The sequence below is a fragment of the Drosophila subpulchrella genome, chromosome 3L (assembly GCF_014743375.2).
Source record: "Drosophila subpulchrella strain 33 F10 #4 breed RU33 chromosome 3L, RU_Dsub_v1.1 Primary Assembly, whole genome shotgun sequence".
Taxonomy (NCBI): Eukaryota; Metazoa; Arthropoda; class Insecta; order Diptera; family Drosophilidae; genus Drosophila; species Drosophila subpulchrella.
In genome coordinates, this window is record NC_050612.1 from 13,373,882 (window position 1) to 13,396,688 (window position 22,807).

The 22,807-nt window shown below is 40.4% G+C and overlaps 2 protein-coding genes across 9 annotated transcripts in view; one reads left to right on the forward strand and one right to left on the reverse strand.

Moving 5' to 3' along the window:
* The window catches only part of LOC119554572 (adenylate cyclase type 5), a 45,377-nt gene extending 26,066 nt beyond the window's left edge, over positions 1-19,311 (forward strand). For 7 of the 8 annotated variants that reach the window (XM_037865545.1, XM_037865546.1, XM_037865544.1 and 4 more), the window contains 18 exons: positions 384-505; positions 1,876-1,968; positions 2,929-3,075; positions 3,749-3,907; positions 6,061-6,205; positions 6,272-6,366; positions 6,425-6,584; positions 7,253-7,350; positions 7,562-7,652; positions 8,251-8,364; positions 9,800-9,949; positions 11,161-11,321; positions 11,676-11,809; positions 12,952-13,061; positions 14,393-14,562; positions 14,667-14,848; positions 15,319-15,443; positions 16,290-17,504. In XM_037865545.1, coding sequence (XP_037721473.1) covers positions 384-505; positions 1,876-1,968; positions 2,929-3,075; positions 3,749-3,907; positions 6,061-6,205; positions 6,272-6,366; positions 6,425-6,584; positions 7,253-7,350; positions 7,562-7,652; positions 8,251-8,364; positions 9,800-9,949; positions 11,161-11,321; positions 11,676-11,809; positions 12,952-13,061; positions 14,393-14,562; positions 14,667-14,848; positions 15,319-15,443; positions 16,290-17,504 — 3,471 coding nt within the window. Of the gene's footprint in view, positions 1-383; positions 506-1,875; positions 1,969-2,928; positions 3,076-3,748; positions 3,908-6,060; positions 6,206-6,271; positions 6,367-6,424; positions 6,585-7,252; positions 7,351-7,561; positions 7,653-8,250; positions 8,365-9,799; positions 9,950-11,160; positions 11,322-11,675; positions 11,810-12,951; positions 13,062-14,392; positions 14,563-14,666; positions 14,849-15,318; positions 15,444-16,289 lie in introns of all 8 variants that reach the window. The other variant, XM_037865551.1, reaches the window with a different exon arrangement.
* LOC119554575 (protein scarlet) lies at positions 19,299-22,533 on the reverse strand. Its single transcript, XM_037865555.1, has 7 exons — positions 22,196-22,533; positions 21,956-22,005; positions 21,726-21,862; positions 20,341-21,306; positions 19,778-20,019; positions 19,616-19,716; positions 19,299-19,559 (listed from the first exon to the last, which is right to left on the reverse strand). Exons 1-7 carry the CDS (start codon positions 22,531-22,533, stop codon positions 19,384-19,386), a joined length of 2,010 nt encoding a protein of 669 aa, XP_037721483.1. The 3' UTR covers positions 19,299-19,383.
* Positions 22,534-22,807: the final 274 nt, after the last annotated feature.

The window sequence follows — 22,807 nt, forward strand, 5'->3', positions numbered from 1 at the left end:
CTACTGGAACAAAAAATAATAATAAAATATATGAGATATATATTGCGATCAACTTAGAAGCGCTCTTATTAAATCTATTAGAAAAGATAACTTTTCCATATTTAGAAATACGTATTTTTAAGAATTTTTATATAAAAATAATAAAAAAATAAACTTAAAGCACTTTCTTTTAAACAATCCTTTTTAAAAATGTTTAGTAAAACACCAGTATTATACATTTGCTTTAAATATAAATACAAAGTTGATCTGTTTATATTGTATATAGAGTACGAAACCGTAAAATTAATTTATGCAGGCTGATCCCTGGAGCCAGATTCAAATTTAAATCGTATTTGGGGGTGCAGTAATGGATGTGGGTATTAAAGCGGATACATTCGTTGCAGGAGCGCTTGTTGCTGTCGGTGCTGCCTCGTCATGTGGCCATGGAGATGAAGGACGACATTGCGGGCCAGCCACGTGACACACAGTTCCATAAGATATACATCCAGCGGCACGAGAACGTCAGGTGAGTGGACCAAAAGGTGGGAGAGGGGGGGTTTCGAATTTATTTGCATGCAAAGTCAATAAATTGCTCGACTGAGAGTCCCTTGGAAGTCTGAATGTCTGAATGTCTGAGCTTGTAACGCGAGCAATGAATTTGTATGCAAAGCCAAAAAGGACCTGAACCAAATGCACAGCGCCACGCACACAGCTGCAAGGGCACACACACACACACAGAGGACACCAACAGTCAACCAAGCATAATAAAGCATACTTTGAGGCGCACCTGTTTGAGCCAAAAATGTCCTCTGTCTCTTGCTTTTTGTTCGCTTTCCCTTCAAAAGAGTTTCCGGGATTTCTGTTTTAGCTTGTCAAGGGGAAAAGTGAAATACAGCTGGGTTGATTACGATAAGATACATACCTAGAACGTGTCAGTATTATGATATTTCAAAGGGAAAAATTCAGGTGATACACAAGTCTATTAAGCAGACTAAATAGAATGATATAATATGTCTAAAGAGCCCTAAAACGTATTTATTTACTAAATTTAAGAAAAAACTTTAACTTTGATCGCACATTAAAAATTTTTAGATATTTATTTATTATTCGTTGCACATAAATGTTAGAGTACTCCCTCCTTCAACTTTCATAACAATTTTCCACTGTTACTTCACTTTATGCTTACCCTCCCAAACTTTGCCTCAGCCATTTTGTATTAAATTACGCGCTGAGCCGACTAAGCCCTTCTCAGTTACGAGTCGTAAAATCAGCAAAAGCGAAACAAGTGGCTGTGCTAACGTGGCTCTGTCAACACATGGCCGTGTCTTATAGGCCGAGAGTAACGTGAAAAGGATTTAACATCTTTAGATTTACGTAAATAAATAACTGACACATAATTCAACCTGAAGTAAAGGGAAAAATATATTCCAGAAGACAGCAGCTAACAGAATTTTGAAGGGAAAGCATTCAGTATACTGAAATTCCTTTGAAGTAACTGCTCTAAGAGAAACCTTTAAAGGTCTCGTGGATGTCTTAAGAATTCCTTCAAAGAACATAACTCATAAAGTAAATAATAGTGGGATCACAGCCAGTGTCCAATAACGAAGCGGGGAGTATTAACCTCAACAATTCAACGTTTCAACAAGAAGCAAGCACTTCTTTTGGAATGCATTATAACAGCTGCACAGAGAGAAAATATCTAGAATAATAAAACAAATAGAAGAAAACTTTTCTTAAAAATACAATGATATTTTAAGCTAAAATCTTATCTGCGAGGCTTGCTTTAATATCTAAAACCTCCTGTTTGACATGTACCCCAAATCTGAAAACGAGTGGTTTTTCCTCTGCATAGAGAGTCCTTCCACCATCTCACATTCCCATTTCCCTCTATTTCAGCATCCTTTTTGCGGACATTTGCGGTTTCACAAGCCTCTCGGATCAGTGCACCGCCGAGGAATTGGTGCGCCTGCTGAACGAGCTCTTTGCCCGGTGAGTATTTGGATATTTTCTGGATGTGCCATCTGAATGGGCCAGTTGGACGGGCGAGGGTTCAGGGTTCCTAGCCATAATTAATGGCAAACAATTCATACACTTGGCAAAAAAACTACACTTCAGTTTCGGTTAACTTTGAAAGATAATCCTGAGCCGTAACATTGATTTACCAACAGATAAGACACATTCAGGGATGTTTCTAAAAGATACTTTAAAAGATACTTTATGTTTTCTACGAGGATAAGAAACCGTGCCTTACAAAGTAAAATGTAATATCGTAAAGTCTTAGAAAACAATCACTTCAATAAATCCAAATAAGCAAAAAAAAAGTAATATACCAAGCACACGTTTATTTCTCACAGTGCAAATGTATCTGTCTGGGTCCATGTCTTATTCATGAAATTGAAGCCCAGACAGAGCCTGTGGCTGTATTAATTGCTCCAAGTGAACGAAGGAAAACTGACCTCGGGGAAAACAAATAAAGCTGCTCTCTTTGTAAACGAGCTTAGGCATTAGTAACAAGTTGGTTTTATGGCTGAAGATAAGATATAACTGAGGAAATAGGAAAGGGGTTATAATAGGGGTTAGATGCCCCTTGACCTTTTAGAAATATTAATTTACAATATTATTTGGTGGTTAATTTGGTAAGAAGAAGCTTAAACAAATAAACTGTTTGACCTTTTCAAGCAAATATAAAAAATCAAGCTTTATTAATTGGAAGTAATTGATATCATGAAAGAATACGCCAAATTCGGTACATCCTAATTAAAATTAATTAAAGGGTCGCTGTGTGGTACCCCTTTTTATTTATTTTGTGTACAGCTTTATTTCTTTAAATTAAACCGAGATGTGGGATGATGTCCGTCGCTTATTGTCGTCCAAACTTAGTGCCCCTTGTGGCGATTTTCCTGACCATTTTCCAACTTCTTCGTTTCCACTTTTCCACTTCCATTGCAGCTTTGATCGATTGGCCGCGGAGCATCATTGTCTGCGCATTAAGCTGCTGGGCGATTGTTACTACTGCGTCTCCGGACTCCCAGAACCCCGTCCGGATCACGCCCATTGTGCCGTCGAAATGGGTCTCGATATGATTGACGCCATCGCGTGAGTATCCGTAGCCGTATCCGTATCTACAAACAGAAACACAAAGGAAAACTCCTGTTTTGCGGCCTTGTTGTGGCTGCACAGGGAAAAATGGGTTTGGTGTTTCATTTTGTACCGAAATCTTGCAATACCTATTAATACAGTTTCAATATTTATATAGAATATATAGAATAATTGCATGCTTTACGAAGAAGATCCCAAGTAAACGTATTTTCAAATGGATTTTTTCTAAAAGCAATATTATATTACTTCACTTCTTTAGGCAAACTAGATAAATTTTAAAGAAAAACTAAGCAAACGCAAATAAAAAGTATAACTTGTTCATTTACTCGACTTATATAATTTTAACTTAAGCTAACTTTAATTAAATGACTTTTTAACTTAACGCCGATCTCCAAATGTCCTGTTAGGGTATAATTATGTCTGTCAGAGAAAGTTAACCAGAAGCTAAAAAGTAAGGATGTTACTTAAAAATTATAAATAGAATATTTGCTGTAGCTAAAATGTAAGAGAAACAAGGTTTTCGGAAATAGCAATTTAGCTAAATGTTAAAAGTTAACATGACATTGAGAAATAGGGTTGTGGAAAAAATATACCATTTCTTAAAAATGTAGTTGATACTTTTTTAAGTGAACCCAATACAATGCTTCTTTGTTTCCTTCCCATTTTACAGCCTGGTCCGCGAGGTTATGGCCGTGAATGTGAACATGCGAGTGGGCATCCACACGGGCCGGGTGCACTGCGGTGTTTTGGGCCTGGTCAAGTGGCAGTTCGACGTCTGGTCCAATGACGTAACGCTGGCCAACCACATGGAGAGTGGCGGCATACCCGGGTGAGTCAATCCCTAAACCCCTAATCTTCTAGCTGAAATTAATTGATCCGGCGTCTTGGGCTGTCATCGGTTGACACTTGAAAAGCGTTTCCATTGTCTTGGCCCTGGGAAATCCGTAACAATTCAATTCATTTTGCTGCTGCCATTCCCCTGGCAAATTCAATTTAATCTTCTGCCAACAAAACCAATTCAATCCATTGAAAGCCTCGATTCGGTCAGTTTGAGCCACTTTTGGCGACAGCTGTGAATAATGGCTCGTAATATCCTCCAGCTCCCCAAAAACTCTGGCCAATAAAAGCATTGGCGAACAATTAAAGCCAACTTGTTGTGGTGGTCCCAATGTTATATTGTCTGAAGTACAACCCATAAAGGCACTTGAAAGTCCAAAAGTGTCGCCGCTCTGCGGTTATCCTTGCGTCCTGCGTCCTTCGTCCTTTGGATCTAGGGTGCGCCTCTCCATTGTGGGCTTAATCGTTGTAATTGCCATGCACACACAGTATTTTGCATGCGTCTTGTGGTTAACTGAAGGCGTCAAGTTATTGGTAACTTACGAGTGCCTGCCGACCCCTTTCGAAAGACCATCCTTCTGCGGCCCCTATTCAAATAGCCCACCCAATCGATTATGGGCCACCACTTGCAGGCCACGCCCACGCCACCCACTCCGCCCACCACCTCTGATAAGTGCCCCACAACAATATTTTGTTGCTGTTGATTCAGCTGCACTCACTTCAACACTTGAGCAATTTGTTTCTGCTCGCATACCCTGGCAGTCAAAGTTTAGGTTTGCAAAGGTATACCAGGCAACCTTGAGCAATATAATTTATAAAATATATTTCAGATGAGTTAGGCTAATCACGAAAGTAAAACTTGATATTAGAAACACAAGTATAAACGTAAATATGTATCAAAATGTTATTTTTTAATGTCAAACTTAATGTTTGGTATATTAAAAGTTAGCAATACAGAGTATAATATTAAATTTAAATATATAGTTTTTTGTGTGTACCTAAAATAAAGTTATCCTTAGTTTTATTGCTTAATATATGTATAATAGATCTTCAAAATACTTTACAATTTACAAATTTATAAGGCCTCCTTGCAAAACACATATGAAAAATAAATATCCAACATCTCATTTCATAAGTAAAACAAATCCTTATTTGTGATTTTTAAGGATACAAAAGAATTTCTTTTCAAGAAGTTATCAAAGTATTCATATCAACTAACTCTTAAAAGCAAAAAATTTATGAACTGTTAGGTGTATTTTATTTCCTGCATGATATATTCAATTTGTGGGTATCAAACCCTTGAGGACACTCTTCTACCCACTTGAACTTGCGGAGGAACTAGATGGAGAAAGTGTCCCACAATAATAGATAACAATGGGTCGAAGTACACTTGCACTACTTTCTCCGTTACCAACTCTTTACTTCTACACTTTCCTTCAGTGTTGATTTTTTGTGAATATTCACGCTGCGACTTCGGGTGGAAGTTTAAGTAACTGTTGAGTTTATTTGGGTCAGCCGGGCGACGGCAGCTCGTTTGTTAGCCCTGTCCCGGCTGAAATTAAAAGCAAATAGCTGCAGTGGGTGTTGGGTGTTGGGTGAATTCGAACCCAAACTGAAACCCAAACCCACGCAGAAACCCAAGGCAAAAGCAATCGCCTCAGCTGGATGCCTGATAAGCTGCAATTTTAGCCGAGAGTTGAGCGAGCGTGGCATGTAAAAAGTTCGTTAGCGGCAGGAGGAAGTTGCCCCGGGGAATGTGGACGGACTGCAGCAATCCATAACAAAGCGTCGTGTAATTATCAATAGAATCAACAACAGGCAGTTACTTGGCAGCCAAAGGATGCGGATCCCAAGAAGCCAGAAGGACGAGCATCTGTTGCGGGCTTTCGCCTCGAACAGCATTAAAAACTGTTTAGTCAACTCGGAAAAATCACGAGTAAGGGAAAAATGCAGGCGGTTGAAATGTGGGCGTGGAAAATGGGTTGCAGCGGCAGCTTGTGTGGCATGTAATGTGAGTGTTTCCTGTGGTTAACTGCATTTTTCTCTTGGCCACACGATAAAAAAAGAACCCTAAGCTGATAGAGATAATCATCGGAATGTGTCCTCTACTCTATTCTATTTTATTTTATTTTGCGACTTTTCCAGACGCGTTCACATCACCAAGGAGACCCTCAAATGTCTGGATGGCGATTACGAAGTGGAGGTCGGCAATGGAAACGAACGCAATTCGTATCTCAAGGATCATCAGATAGAAACGTACCTAATTGTGCCGGGGGATATATACAGACCGGTGAGCTGGCCATTTTTTAATAAATACTGAGTTGACTTTAATTGGAAATGCATACTTTATTATCAGCACAAAAAGTCTCGCAATCGCCTGCAGGTCAATGGCAATATATCCAAAGAACTGCGCATGATGGGCCATGGAACAGCCCAAAAGCACACTTCCAAGTAGGTTATATATGTTTATTTCATATTTTCGTTTAATTAAATTTAGCTTTAATTGCAGATTTGGCTTCGGCGACAGTTCGGAGAGCACCAAGGATCCCGAGGACGAGGTGAATGAGTATCTCATGCGCGCCATTGATGCCCGCAGCATTGATCATCTGAGGGCCGAGCACTGTCAGTCCCTGCTGCTCTGCTTCAAGGATAATGTGCTGGAGAGAAAGGTAAATGACTACTTTCATTAAAAGATAAGAATTATTAAAGTAGTATAAAAATACCATATCCTACACCCCAAGAAAGAAATTATCAATTACTCCCTTAAGACTAAACACTGTTAGGAGTAAAAAAAGTATAAAGTTAGTAAACTATTTTTTATTTAGTTATTCGCTTACTTATTTATATATTTTGTTATCAATTATTCATTTATTTATATGATAAACGAATAGCTTAGACTTATATATTGTCATAAAGATGTGGTAAATAATTATTATTAGAGCTGTTATGAAATAATTTCACACCACAATTTCAAAAAATAATATTCATTCAATTTATGTTTAAGCTCATGGTTTGACTAACTAGGGCTTTGTTTATTAAGGTTTATGCTCTTTAATATAAAATCACAAATAATACATTTTAATTAATACAATTTTGCATTTGATCTTAATTATAAACTAAATTGTTTACGTAATACTGGCTTAAAACAAGCTTTGGCCACCTTATAAGCATAAATTCTGAATCAAAAAACTTGTTTACCCTCCTTGCTTTGTGTTCCTCGTTGGTTAAAGTTATAACAAGAAGCGAATGCTTATTTCTGGGCTATTGTTCCCCTTGGCCAGTATACAAATATACATAATGTATATCTAAGCCGTGCTTTTACCACTCTGTTTTTCAGTACGCCAGCGAACCGGATCGCATGTTGTGTGTTTACTTCTACTGCAGTCTGTTGGTTTTGCTCGGCACCAGCATAATGCGGCTGGTGGTGTTCCAGAGGTGAGTTGGTGGGGATTCAGATTTCAGATGGGACACGAATGGCAGCCACCATTCCCCGATGATTTTTTGGGGCGTCCAAGCGAGGCGCTGTTATGTATGTATGTATGTCCGCCGGCCTGGTCTCAAACTCTTTTGCATCCCACACTGCGTATACGTGTTGCCCAAAAAGTTGCTGCCCCATTTAAATTGGCAACCTGCTCCTCCGTTCCAGCTCCCTGCTGACGTTGGCCTTGTCCACTGGAGCTCTGCTGCTGCTCGGGTTTCTGGTATTTCTGGTGGCATGTCATAAAATCAACTTTCAGGTGAGCACACATACTATGTTTATGCTAAGGGTTTCGTGATTTCTTAAAAGCGTGAAATAAAATTTGCTCCTGTTTATGCGACACCGCCGAATTCATGCATTCTATCAATCTCAGCTGACAGAGGTGCCGGACCGGTGGAAAAAGGTGTTAGCGATTATTAAACCGATTATTTTTTCTCGATTCGCATGAAATAATCTTGCTAATATTAAAGATAAAGTATGTGCAAGCCAGTATAACATCTTTTTACCGTCAAAATAAAAGATGAAATCTAGTTTCCATTGGCACTAAATGAACAAATAATTTGTTAAATGTAAGGTGTATTTATGTATTTATATCGATGTGGCAACTCCGATAATTATATAGAGTTACCGGAGTTTAATTGTCACCAATTCACGCTTTGAGGCTGAAATCATAGTCAACTTTCGTGTGGTGCCGAATTCACGAAATGGCGTTTATGCACACACGAATCGGCTGAAATCGCGAAATGAAAGCGTGAATTCGGCATCGCATAAACACAGTAACAAAGAGTTTGGCGGGGGGAGTGGGAAATATGTTGACAATCTGCATTTTTCATTCGGCGGAATGCCAAACTTTTTAGCTGCCAGCGGACATCAAACGCTTCTCATTGCGCATTCATAGCAATCGCAGGATATCGCAGTTTTTCGCCTTCGCGAGTGTCGCCCTGATTGTCCTTACCACTCTGCTGGCCATGGTGAGTGTGTATATTTTAATCGACCCATAATAACCCATAAATATTTAAGTGCATTTCAGGGGGGACAAGCAAAAATGGTTTAATTTAATTGAAAATGACTTTTAAGGTGGCTTGAATGCCTAAAAAATAAATTAATGGGAATTTATTACAGCCTATTTAAATATTCATTAGGGATTCCGGGTTATTTGAGTAGCTTTAAAATTTGGGAAATAAGTTAATAGGTGTTCATTACAGTTTATTTGAATATTTAAAGGAAATTCCTAATTATTTAGGTGGCCTTCAAACCTAAAAATGAAATTAATGGGAACTTATTTAATATTCAAAAGGAACTGTTATTTTATTTTGCATACAACACACGATTTCCATTTTATTGAATAGATTAAAATAAATATTGATTTAAATTTGTATCTGTGATTTACAAAACTACACAATAAAATTGAGTGGCAACAGTATTTACTTTAATTTATTCAAAACACTTTAAATATAAATCAAACTTTTTTCTACACATTCTGCAAATGCAGTAAAATGCACAAGTATTTGTCAAACAATTTTTTGCTCTCTATTTGTGTCAAAAGCGTTATTTCCGCTATGTCACACATGAATTTCGTTTGACTTTAATGCGGCATACGCTGCGTATGCGCAACAAATTCGCAAACGGAATGGTCTAAAGCAGAAATTCCGGGATGATTTCCATCTCCAACATTTATGTTCTGACATAAAAAATGAATCCTAACTGCCTTGAGGCCATTTTCCTTCTGTTCTCGGGTCCAAGTCAAGTTTTTCCGACTTGTTTTTGGCCATCATTTGCTGTGCATTTGTGTGAGCTTAGGGTAAAAGTTTCCGACTAGAAATTCCAGAAACAATGTGAGGGAGCTGTGGAAATGGTAAGCCACCTCTTAGGAGGTATAAAAATAAAATTTACGTTTTGTAGTCCAAACAAAATCGGGGGCGCGCTTGTTGCGTTCGCCGAGTTGGGTTTGTTTTGGGGCGCGTCAAAACAAAAGTTTTTCCATTAAAGTTCGGCATTGGGCCAAGAACATCGACACGGCATCGAGGGGCAATGGCAACCAAGGAATCCTGGCCCCAGGACCTCCCTCGCATGAATATGAAGTGGGCGGGGGTGGTGTTGGCTGAATGGGCAACTTGTTACCTGCCCCATGGCTTTTGTCTGCAGCAAGTCTCGGGCCACGGGTTCTTTGACATTTCGTTGTCACTTTTGGGCTCTTGTGTTTTTGTTTCGGGCCACGTTTAATGGCACTTTAAGAGGCATTCGTATTCATTTTGGGCCTCGCTTAATGGCCAATCTCGCAGGAGCAGGACTATGCAGGACCAGGACCTGTTGGATGCTCGTTAAAATCTGCCCGCAGATCGTTAAACTTGTCTAATGCGAATTTCATGGCCGGACAGCTAATTAGCCGTGCTCTCCTCTCCACAGTTCCAGGAATCGGGCCGCCAACTGGAGTTGCTGCAAAGGAGGCGCTTTTGGCTGGATGTTTACGGGAATGTCAGTCTGAATGCCACGCAGTCCAACGCGGAGATGCTCGACCCCCAGGACCCCTTGTGCGATTTCTACCTGGCATACAATGTGAGTGAGTGCACCGGGGAAAGAAGTATGAGTATACCTATAGAAGACAGAATTATCTTGAGAGGAGCAAGTCCAGAATCTGGCCTCCTGATTATAAAGAGAAAATGCGCAGAAATAACTGAAATGTCATATTATGTATAGCCCCTTTCTTCATACCATAACAAAAACCTTTTAAAGAAGATTCACCCTTAACTTAAAATAATACGGTATTTCTTGAGAGGAGCTAGTCTCCATAGTCCGGAATCAGGTCTCCTGATTGTAAAGGGAAAATGCGCAGAAATAACTGAAATATATCATATCATGTTTAGCCTCTTTCTTCTTACCATAGCAAAAACCTTTTGAAGAAGATTCACCTTAAATTTTGAAAATTCTAAGTCAATTGCAATCTTTTCTTTAAATTTTATAAATAAAAAAAAATGGATTACATTTTTAAAATTAAAAAAAATTTTCTAATTAATAGATTAACATTTTTATAACTCATATATACTTTTTACAGAATTTAGTCATACAGCACAGGATGTATATATGATGTTCATATGATGATCATCATATCTTTTTATAAAATCATAATTTTTACACTTCCTTCTTACCAAAGCAAAACCTTTTCGAAGAAGATTCAACCTCATTTTTGAAAAATCTGATTCAATTGTATTTTTTTCTATAAAATGTAACACATTTTAGCAAATAAAAATTATGATCTAACTGTCAGTTTTTGGATCAAAATTTTTAAAACCCCTTTACTTTTCAGAGAATTGACTTTTACATCATAGGATTTGTATATGATGATGATCATCTTTTTCATAAAATCATAACTAGGTAAAGCCTAAATTAGCAGGAAATAACCAATATCTCTATAAATCCGTTTGTTCCGAGCTAATATTAAATGATATCCTTATATCATGTTTTTTAATTGGATATTTAGATAGGTTTGCCTAGAACCTTACTGTTTTTTGCTTCCATTGTGAGTTATATTATCTGTTCCTTGAACCCACTTATAAGAACTGTATTTAATAAGCAGTCAGTAGGTCTAGAAATTGAAGTACCCATATTACAGCCAGCAAGGGCGGGTTCAGATGTCTTGTTTAGATGTCAGCACATGTAGCACATATTGCTTTGAGGGCAGGGATAGAGTCCCAATTGTTCTGTGTTTATTTGCTAAGGGGGCGGGCCCTGAATATATAATTCCTTGATGCGCCTCCCGCCGCCCACAGACGTTCCTGCTGCTGACGCTGCTCTCGATGATGAGCTGTGCCACCTACCAAGTGCTGCGCATCCTGCTGAAGCTGCTGCTGCTCCTCCTGGCCTCCGGCAGCTACATGGCCTGCTCCACCTACTTGTACTCGCGCAGCAGGCAAATAAGCCATGAGTTGGCGTAAGTATATAGACGCAACCAGCATTCCGCATTCAGCAGCTGCGCTATCTCTGAATGAAAACGAATTATGGCGTAATGCAATTTCAGTTGGCTTCAGTGGGTTAAGGGTGTTAAAGGGGGTCCTTTGGGGGGCCTGGCCGAGTCGCCGGCACCAGCTGAAATGCATTTACGGCAGCCGCAAACTGCATTAAAATTGTATTTAGCACCAGCACTGAATGCAGCTGGTTTCATTTATCAACTGTCGCAGTAACTTGCCCTTCTTTTTGCCGTATTACCCTTTAATGGACCGGAATAACTCTGTCATTGTCGCCGTTTCGGTACGATTGCACCTTCTTTTCTTACCAATGAACATAGGAACGAGGAGGCCCTGCTGCGCTACATAATTGATTCCATCTTCCTGTTCGCCTTCATGCTGGCCCTGATTTTCCACAGCCACCAGACGGAGGCCACTTACCGCCTGGACTTTATTTGGAAGCTGCAGGCCACGGGTGAGACAAGTTTAATTATGCTGGGAAAGTGGTCAGTAAAAGTGCGCAAAGGAAATTAGGTGGGCAAAGGGTGCTAATGGCGGCCGAGGAAAAGTTTAGAACTTGGAAAATGTTCTAAACAAGTTTATACCATCAAAGGGAATAGTTGAATCCACTTTGGAGGTTTTTAACTGCGTTCCCAGCTAATTTGGATTGAATTTACTTTTCAAATGCTTTCACATATGTAAGACAAAATATTTATAAAGGTTTGCTAGTTTAAGTCAGTTTGATTAAATAAATATATTATTAGAAAAGGTTTTTGATCAATTTTATGTCATTTATAATCAATTAAAATTTTAATTTTCTAAATATTCGTAATGTTTTTTTTCTATCAGGATCACTTATGTTTGAACTACTTTTTTTAAACCCTTTCTAAGTTTGTATAAGAAAAACGCTAACTTATTTTTTTTTCTTTGAAACTGGTAAAATTTGGTGTTTAATAGGGATTCTTTCCTAATCCAAACAAAACTTTTTAACATATGTAAATTTTTTTTTTAATAAACATGTGTATCCATATAAACAACCTCAAATAACAAACTTTCCAACATAGCCAAATAAGAAACCCCATTTATGTTAGACCTTCAGTGTTGGCAAACTTTAAAATATCAAGTATACGCACAGTTGCAAACAGTTCCCCAAAATGTACAAGCGCATTTGGCATGTTCCTCTTCAATTCCCAGAAGCCCCTCAAATTATTGTGATTAAAATTCGAGATTTGGAAAGTTGAGAGCCTTGTTGCTTCATTCATGACGTCTCTCTTTCCATTTGACACACTGTCAGTGATTTGAAATGATTCCCTCTGAGGAAAAGCGACTGAGGGATTGGGAAAACTTTCAGCGCATAAGCCACTTCATTAGTATTAGTGCACAATTGCACTTCCACTCACAAAGACACCCACACAGATTCAGAAAACACATTTCCCCCGCTTTTCCCATTTCGGGGAAATGGCGATGGCAATGTGTTTTGAGTTCTGTGCTTTCTGTTTTGGCGCTTTTACTTTCCGCTTCGGTAAACTGATAAACTGATATTTCAATTTCACGCTTATGTTTTTTTTTGCCCTCTTTCTGGGCTTCCGCCGCCGTTTGTTTCGCTTTTTTTCGCAGAGGAAAAAGAGGATATGGAGCACCTGCAGGCTTACAACCGAAAACTGCTCGAAAACATTCTGCCCGTCCACGTAGCCGAGCATTTCCTGAGCCGTGAAAAGCACCTTGATGTGAGTATACAAAAGCACTAGCAACTAATCTTAAATACAGCCATGGTCAAAATATTTACAAAAAATATTTTATCAATGCTGGCCTATACAATGTTGGGTATTTAGAAACAAATTAACATATATTGTAAATATAAAATTGATATATTTTTTTAAAACTAACATTATTATGAAGTGCTTAGATAAAGAGATATTATTAAATATATATATTTATTATATTTTGAGCTTAAAAATGTTGAGTAGTGAATAAATATTTAAGTAATTGGTTTCATACAGTAAGTAAATTATTAACTTAGCTACCAATTTTTCTATAGCTATAGATTCCTGACAAAAGGTTAAAGTATGAGCAATATATAAAATTCAGTGGTATCAAACTAGGCTCTTTTCAAATAAAATGCATAAAATGTAACTGAAATATGTAAACAAGAATCAGTCAATTTGCATAGCCATAATGCTGAGCACAACTGTACATACTATGCATACATTAATAGGGTCATATAGTGGCCATATATTCATGAGGCATGCAGGCAAACTGTTCAACATATTAAAAAACTTTGTGGCTGTGAAATCTGCGCCCAATGTTGAGGAGCAGGAGGAAAAGCACTGGGGGTAAGGTGGTTCTAAAGGATTCAGATTGACGAAAGGTCCTGGTGAAGGAGGGGTTTTTAGGACAGGGGACGGGAACTGTGATGTGACCACGTGTATGCGGTCTTAAACCATTTCGCTGCACTTGCCGCAAGGTGGGAAAGTGGGAAATCAGGGGCGTGGCAGCCATCCGCATTAAATGCAAATTCAACAAGCTTAGCAGCCGCATTTGATGGCCAACGAGCAGCCACTTTGGCAGCGGCACAAAAGCCAATGAGCTCAACTTGAGCCTGGCAAACAAAACCACACTGGGCAAATGTTGGTTTGGGAATTTTAATTGTATTTTATTTGCCTTAACCAATACCAACTTATGTGTATGCATGAGTACTTTTGAGTCTTTAATATTCAATAGGCATCTTGAATAAATTACACTTTAAATAACGTCTTGAAAAATATAATAGTAGTTTACATATTTATTATAAGAAGTTTACAAATAAATTCAATTCCGAGAAAAATATTTGTAAAGTCGTAACCAATTTTAATTTTCAACCAAAATATAAGTATAACATTTTAAAGAAATTTTAAGGACCAGCAATAGGTAGTTGTAAGTATACACCAAGGGGTTTTTAAATTTCCTAAACCTTATACATATGTAATTCAAAAGTTTCCACCTCAGTGCACAGCCATAAGCAGATGCAAGAAACTCTCCAGCCAGAATCTAATTGAATTTTCGATTGGCTTTGTTGCAGGACCTGTACCACGAGCAATGCGACTCGGTGTGCATCTTGTTCGCCAGCATTCCCAACTTTTCCGAGTTCTACGTGGAACTGGAGGGCAACAACGAGGGCGTGGAGTGCCTGCGACTGCTCAACGAGATTATCGCCGACTTTGACGACCTGCTCAGCGACGAGCGCTTCCGGTGAGTCCCCCATCCGTTTCCCCCTGCTGACCTAAACGGTTTTAACCACCTTGCGGCTGGGGCCATTTCCGGCCACCATCTTCCTTCCTCCTTCCATGCGGCAGCTGCATCGAGAAAATCAAGAGCACGGGTGCCACTTACATGGCGGCATCCGGACTCACGGCCAACACCTGCGACCGGGTCAACTTCAGCCACGTGACCGCCATGGCCGACTACGCCCTCCAGCTGTTCGACAAGATCGAGGAGGTCAACATGCACTCCTTCAACAATTTTCGGATGCGAATAGGTGAGCAATCTTTGCCTTTTCGGCTTGACATTTCCCCTAGACTTAGGGGGAAAATTTGAATGTTTTGAGATTATCATCAATAAAATATAGAAATAAGACCAACTCACAGGAAACTGAAACATCTTTTCTTTATATTCATCTTTGAATATACATCTATTTATTTATATTATATTAATATATTATTTTTATATGAACTTAGATTTTAATTTGAAATTCTTTTTTGGTAATTCAAGAAATTCTTCAAATGGAAGATATCCACCTTGATTCAAACATAATAAAATAACGCACTTTATTATGTTCTCCATACATCAAAGTATTCTTTTATTTAATTTAAACATTAAATACGAAATTTTCTATTCTTTATTGTACTCCCTTTTCTTATCAGTGTTCAAATATACAATGTAACATCAACGCCATTATTTTTGGTCCTACATTTCACTACATTTTATTTGCTGTTTTCGTGTTTGCAGGGATTAATATTGGTCCTGTGGTGGCCGGGGTCATTGGAGCCTGCAAGCCCCAATATGACATTTGGGGCAATGCCGTCAACGTGGCCTCGCGAATGGACTCCACAGGTCTGGTGGATCACATCCAGGTGAGTCCTGATTAAATCATCAGCTAATCGCGTGCACTCAGCTGGATTTTATGCTGTCTCCACTTTCACCATCTAAAGTTTACGCTTGTTGCAAAAAGTGAGAGATTCTTGTTGGGAAAGTTTTTTGGCAAGGGCGAAATGACGGCGGGGGCGGGGCCACGCCCACCTAATCAATGGCCACCTGGGCTGACCACTTTAGGGCCAAAGTTTTTAGTGTCAACGAAAACTTTTTGCCAAGGCAGACAGACACACAAAAGGGCACAGATATACATAGGTGCACAAATGCGATAAAGATATTGAAGAAATGGGGTGGACCTTTATTTGATTTATTTTATTTATGATATGAAAGCCAATTAATTTACTTTCTTATGGATAATAATAATATTGAACAAAACAGTGCCTTATGGCTTGCTATTTTTAGTTTCTATGCTTGATTCAATTAAAAATTAATTAGTTAAACTAAGAAAACAACCTAACCTAAGTTTAGATTTATCATGTAACATAATTTTAATATAACTACTTGAGTGAAAATAATGGTCCCCCCTAATACAGTAATGTGTGGGAGTACAGATACAGATAAAAATGCGCACTTGATTTTATTTGCCGTGCTTCAATGCTGTCAATAAAACGAAGCAAAGGCGAAGAAAATTTGCAAAGGAAATAAATTATTAAGCGGGCGACGCTCGAGGGGATTGGGTTCCTGGGTGTTATCATGAAATATGTAGTCACGGGTGAGCGGGTGAATCAATAAAAGCTGAGCCAGCTCCTTGTGCCCACGGCTGCAGCCATTGAACTTGTCAGCCAGAATTTATGTTATCGCTTGTTCTCCCTCCATCATTCCACCAGGTGACCCAGGAGATGCAGCAGATCCTTGAGGGGCGCGGCTTCGAGCTCACTTGCCGGGGCAGCGTGGATGTGAAGGGCAAGGGCTCCATGATCACCTACTTCCTGAAGGGCAAGAAGCCTATCGAAGTCAAGGAGGACCTGGCCCAGGCCGAGATTGAGCCACCCAAGACCTTGACTTTGACCAAGGAGCCGGAGAAGTCAATCGCCAATGCAGAGAATCAGCTGGAGCAGGCCAAGGAGGATTCCGTGGAGCAGGAGGACGACCTGCTGCCCTCGCCCGACATCGATATGAATTCCAATATGCAGAACCTGACGGCGCAGCGGAGGAAGTCCCTCTGCCGGCAGCACAACATATCCTCCTCCTTCGGCACCACCGTGAGCAGCTCCACGGGAATAACCCCTAGTATTTCCAACAGCTCCAGTGTGGTCACCATCGGCGCTCTGCCCACCATCCTGCGAAGTGGTAATCCAAATCCCACAACCACTGACAGTTGCTCAGAAAGTGGAGGAGCCAGCAAGTCCCTGGCCACGCCCACTGCTCCGCCAAGGACCCTGGTGGCGGATCTAAAGGATGAGATAGCCAGGGATGAGAAGATCGGTTTGAAGGACTCCATTGAGAACCTGGAGATTCTGCTGAAGAACAACATCAGCCTGTCGGATCTGAGCAACAAGCAGCAGCAGAATCTGCGGGGTGAGACGAGCAGCTCAACCACCACCACTCTGAGGAAAAGGGACACCATTGTGAGCTTCAATGTGACGGAGACGGTGACCACCACAGCCACGCCCTTCTCCTCCTCCTTGGGGTCATCCAACTCCTCGGCGCAGCCCAAGAAGCGCCGGTCGGTGACCACCATTGCGGCCAGTTTCACCACCTCCACAACCACTAGATTATTGTCCAACGAGAGCCAGAGCTCCACGCAGACGGCACCGGGAACCCTGGAGAGCGGTGGTTCCTCGATGCCTGGCCAATCCTCCACCGAGAACTCATCACAGGACTGGCAGCCCCGAACAGCCTCGCTGGAACCCAACAGAAGTCCCATCAAGACCTCGCAGTCAATGAGCCCCATCGGCCAACTGACCACCGACGTCTTTGTCCTGCCCAACAGCCGGAGCATGGTGCTCATCAGCAGCACGAACGGATCGGTTTCCGGCATGGGAACGGGGGGCGGGGGCAGTAGCCCGAGGACCGGTCTCCTGCAGGATGTCAGCACGTAGAGGATGCGCAGGCAGCCGTGTAAATATGTACAAAACCGCTGGCACTTAGCCGAGGCTTATAAGCCTCCATAGAGGTAGCAGTATATCTAAAGGTAGGGGTAAGGTAAGGATAGCGGTAATGATGGAGGTTAGGGTAAGAAGAGGTGGCTTGAAGATTGATTGGGCTTGCCAGTATTCAGTACAGTCGAACTTCTTTAGCTTGATACTTTTCTGTTTTATTAATATCTCGGTCATCTCTAAAAAATAGTACATCAATCCATATGATGGCTATAAAAAAGATAGTAACATTATATAATTTAAAACACAGTTTCAAATGTATACTTTTATATATTTTATACCAATAGGAACTCTAAAAAAACGTATATTATTTATCCAGTATATCTTATCTACACTATATACTTCTGAATTATGAAACACGTTATAATTTTTCCAAATATGAAAACAAGAAATAAATTATTTGATTAGCAACCCTTCTTATAAAGTATAACTTTTACAAAGTTTCGGGCTGCAGAAGTTCGACTCTACTTCCAGCTTTTCCCTATCCCTCGTATGATCTCGCATTTATTGTAGCTTTACATGTTCCTCAGTTAGCGTTTCAGGGCACCAACAAACAAGTAAATTCCATATCACACTTATAACTAAAGTACGAAAGCAAGTTTTGCACTTCAACTGGGTACCAAAGAGCATTGTTAGAACTGTTAGGCATTCGATAGGTTGTAAGTTCGGAGGAAGGTCCTTGGAAAGAAGGAAGGTTTGTAAGGTTCCTAAGTGTGTTTGCAGTAGAGTGTAAATTTAAATGGCATAAGTGTGCAAAAGAAATCGAATTTAATGTTTATTGTCAAACGAACAAACAAACAAACAAAGTACTATATCTTGTTGGGGAATGCAATTGTAAACTACAAATTAATTAAATTCTTAGAAACTGTACTTCAATGAGTTTCACATTTTAGTTAAACAGATACTTGCCAATTAATTTGATAATTAAATATTATATCAATTTCACAGGAATAGTATTTTCCATTCTATATGTAATGTTACGATGAAAGGTCCAATTGCATTCCCCGAAAGACACCACACCAAGCTAAGGAACAACATTAAATAACAATTTCAATGGAACTCTATTCCAAGCATCACCATATCGATAAAAGGTATTTTTTGTGGCTATCCAGAGCTGGTGTTCTTTCATAAACTAAAACAAAAATCTGTCAATTGAAGAGCAACAAGAGAAATATATTGAATTGTTGCACAAACGATATTTACTTGCATATAAGTTTAAATAAACAGAGTATCAAATACGAGTAATGTTAAATGTTAAAACAGTATCGTTTATATGTAACGTTAAATGTGTTTCAATGTCTGTATGTCTCAATGTTGCTGAAAGCATCAATACTAAATATAATTATATCTTTAGAATCGATGCAACATTTATTATGCGTAAACAAAAAACGGAAAACCAAAGAAAAACATACAAAATTCTCGCTGTGATTTCTATGAAGATGATGAAAAGATGCATAAATTATTTTATAACCTTTTGTTACTTAGTTTTAACTCGCAAATTTTACGAAAGCCTCTCGGCCACTTTGACTACGGCTAGCTACGAACTATAATTTAGCTGAGAATGAAGTATCCTATAAAGTTTAAACATAAGTGTATGCGTGTATTGAACTTGATGTTGATTAGCTTTGATGTTCAGTTTCAAGTTAATAAGGACAAAAATAAACCCAGTCAATGTAAATGTTTCATTGTGCAGTTAACAAGGAAAATAAAAACCAAATGTGTTAATAAATGGCATAATTAATTTGGAAAATCTAGACATTATTTATTGGATGAATTCATAGCTTGTTAGTTATTATATTTACAGCATTCGAGCTGAGAGCTCTCACAGCTTTCGGGCCCTTCGCCAAAGACAGTAGTAACCCAGTAAATGGAACCCAAAGTAGAGCCCCACCATGGCCAGTAAATTCCTATAGACATTGCTCTCGCTGAAGCTGTACTTGTCCAAAACATCTTGGCCAGTGTGAAAGCAGGGCAAATCGGCACTCTCCTGGAAGCAGGCTATAAAAAAGATTAGTAACAAATCCTTTAAAGTGCGTTCTGTTCCTAACACTTACTTATATTCTGAACTCCCGACCACTGAGCAACGGTCATAGCCTCATTGGCATACAGCATCCAGGAGAGAAATTGGGTCCACCAAAATGCCACTGGTAGGGAGCTGTAAACAAGTATACCCTTGACAGTTATGGTTTCCTAAACACAATTTAAACATCACTCACTTCACTTGTATAAAGATACCCGAGGTGATCATAAATATGTAATCCAGTGGCACCAAATAAGCCATCGCCAGCGGAACGGAGTTAAAGGCCGTGGAGAAGAAGCAACCACAGGCTGTGGCCACATTCATCACCAGCACCACACTCATGGCAGTCACTCCGAAGGCATAAAAGGTGGACCTCAGACCCGTCAGCCAGTAGCAGATTATCACGAATATAAAGGGCTCTATAATCATTCCAGGTAGCTAACGAAGTAAAAATAATATAAAGTAAGATAAAAGGTAAAGTGTAACAGATATAAAGTCGAACTTCCATAACTCAAACCATATACCTCCAAAAAATTAATTAGACTTCGAGCTATAGAGTTAAGATCAATAGTAATCGATTTTAGATTTCGTAACTCGAACCATCTGCCGCCAAAACAGTTAGAGTTAAAGAAAATACATTAAGTAAGCACTTATTTTCTATATTGCCAATAGAACTAGCTCACTTTATAGAGACTTTGAGTAAGGGATGTTTGAGTTACGAAAGAACAACTGCAAGTTAGAACCCTCTTTAGCACTTACCAATGCCAGAATATTGGCAGTATAATACTGTCCCGTGGAATACAGTCCAGATCGTGTTTCCCTCATGAAGAGCGGGAATCCCTGGGGAAAGAGGTTGAGCACGGAGTACATGGGATGGTAGGTATTCTCCGATATCATGATGAATAGCGCTCCCTGTACCGCCTGAACTCCCAGCTGCGATGGTTCCGTGGTGCCGGCAAAGCATGCTCCGATAATAAATGCCATGGCTATCTTCTGGACGAACCTCAACCACTGGATCGTGGGATCCCTGAACAGGGTAAGCGATGCCCTTAGCCACACCACTTGAAAACGTTTATACCAGGCCACGCCCCTAAAGGACTCAACCTCCGTGTCGAAGGGGAAGTTGCCCGACTGGGCCATATGAATCTCCAGATTCACCAGCATATCCCTCTGCTTGGCCGCCGAACTGACGGCAAACTGATCACAAAGGTGCTGAGCTGATCTCTGCGAGGCTTGCTCGTAGCCAGGATCGGTGGCCAGGACGCCAATGAGGAAATCCGCCGGATTGTATGCCTCCGGGCAGTAGTAGCCATGATTGGCGAAGAAACTCAGGGCGTGCTGTGGCGATCCCGTGAAGGCCACTCTGCCATCGGCCAGCAGCATCACGTTGTTGAAGTTGTCGAAGAGCTGCGAACTCGGCTGGTGAATGGTGCACAGGATGGTGGTGCCCTTCTGGGCCAACTCGTACAAGGTGGCCACCAGCTGTTGGGCACTGTAGGAGTCCAGGCCTGTGGTGGGCTCATCGCAGAACAGGATCACCGGATTGTTGAGCAGCTCCACGGCGAAGGCCAATCGCTTGCGTTCTCCCCCCGAAAGAACCTTCTTGTCATCGCCACTGCCAATTCGAGTTTGGGCCGCCGAGAGAAGGCCGGTTCGCTCCAGCAGTTCGTTGATTATAAGACGGCGTTCCTCTTTGGACACCCGACGATCCAGTCGAAGATGGGCCTGGAATAGATGGGAATAGTATTTTTAAGTATATACTTTATTTATCCGAAATCAGAAAACAGAAATCAGTTGATTACTGATGTTAGTAATATCGTTATTTAGCTTAAATTGTTTTAGTAAATAATTTTGCAGCTTAGTTCAAAATAAACTGCCAATGTTAGGGTGTTCTCTTTAAAAAAAAAAACTTTTATAAAGGCCAAAAATAGTTTAAAAATCTATACTACACACTTTAACACCAGGTAGTAGGGTCTATCTATAAGTAATCTGAATAAAAATTCCGAGAAAGTAAAGAATTTTTTATAACTTTCCAAACAACTTGCGAAGACATGGCGAGAGTGATCCAAAATATTCTTTTTTAATAGAGTCTCGTAAAGAGACATAAGATACACAGAGGTCTACGTGCATCACCCGTACCATACCATAAAGTTCAAGTGCTCCAGTACAGTCAGCGATCCGAGAAAGAGGTCATCCTGGTAGACGTAGCCGCTGATGCGGTGCATGAAGGGCCCGATGCGCCGGCCGTTTATCAGAATGTCGCCTTGAACCACGGTCCCGGCTGCAGCGCAGATCCCAATGCAAATGGAACGGGGCGGAGATAATGTGGATCAGACTAATCTTATCGGCGGAACTACTCGGTAGTACAACTTACCCGGCTGTCGAAAGGCAAGAGTCGACATTAGTGTTGTCTTTCCAGAGCCACTGTGAATGGGAGATGGTTTATGAGGGGGCGAAACTTAGGGAAATCTTTGCTTATCAGTATGGTTGTTATAATAAGACAGAAATTAGACTTCTTGACACAGTTAACACATTTTTGGTCATCTTGTGTCTCGGGCACATTCCACTCGAGTGCACCTGATCTCAAGGGGTATCGATTTCTGCAGCAGCTTACCTCGAGCCCATTAAAGCCATCAGAGTGCCCGGTTGAATGGCCCCCGTGGAGTTGTTGATGATCCGCTTCATCCGCTGCCCGGAACCACCGACATTGGTATACACGCAGAGATCCCTCCACACCAAGGTGGCTCCCTGTTCCGTGGGCGACCATTTGCTGTAGCTCCTGAGGGGCAAACTCCGCTCCGAACTGTTGCGTTTCGACAACTTGGGTGTGCTGTCCAAGCTGGGCACCTCGATGGTACTGCCCACCGGCATCAACTGCAGCTCGTGCTGCTCCACCGGACCCGGAGGACCCGGGGCCTCCACATCGATCAGTTTGCTCTCTGAGTCCGACATTGTCTCTGGGTTCTACCTCACAAGATCTCACGGCTGAGGAGTCTGATTTTTTCTGAACCGAAGCGTGCCACAGCTGGGCAACAACTAACCAGCTAAACCCTGCTGAGAAGTTGTCACAGCCAAGTTGACGGTAAGATAGACAGGCACAGTGAGTATTGGATAGAGGGCACTGGGAATTAAGAATCACAGGGTCTACAAGAAATGGAATACTTAGAACAAATCTCATAACAAAACTCTATAAATAATTTTTAATTTTTAAATATATGTATTGTTA

Bases quoted from the DNA above. Each gene is read 5' to 3' on its own strand.
- LOC119554575 (XM_037865555.1), bottom strand. From the start codon at position 22,533: ATGTCGGACTCAGAGAGCAAACTGATCGATGTGGAGGCCCCGGGTCCT. The intron at 20,020-20,340 runs GTAAGTGCTAAA...TTACTTCGTTAG, and splicing joins CTGCCAATATTCTGGCATTG to CTACCTGGAATGATTATAGA. The intron at 19,717-19,777 runs GTGAGTGATGTT...ACTTGTTTACAG, and splicing joins GGTATCTTTATACAAGTGAA to CTCCCTACCAGTGGCATTTT.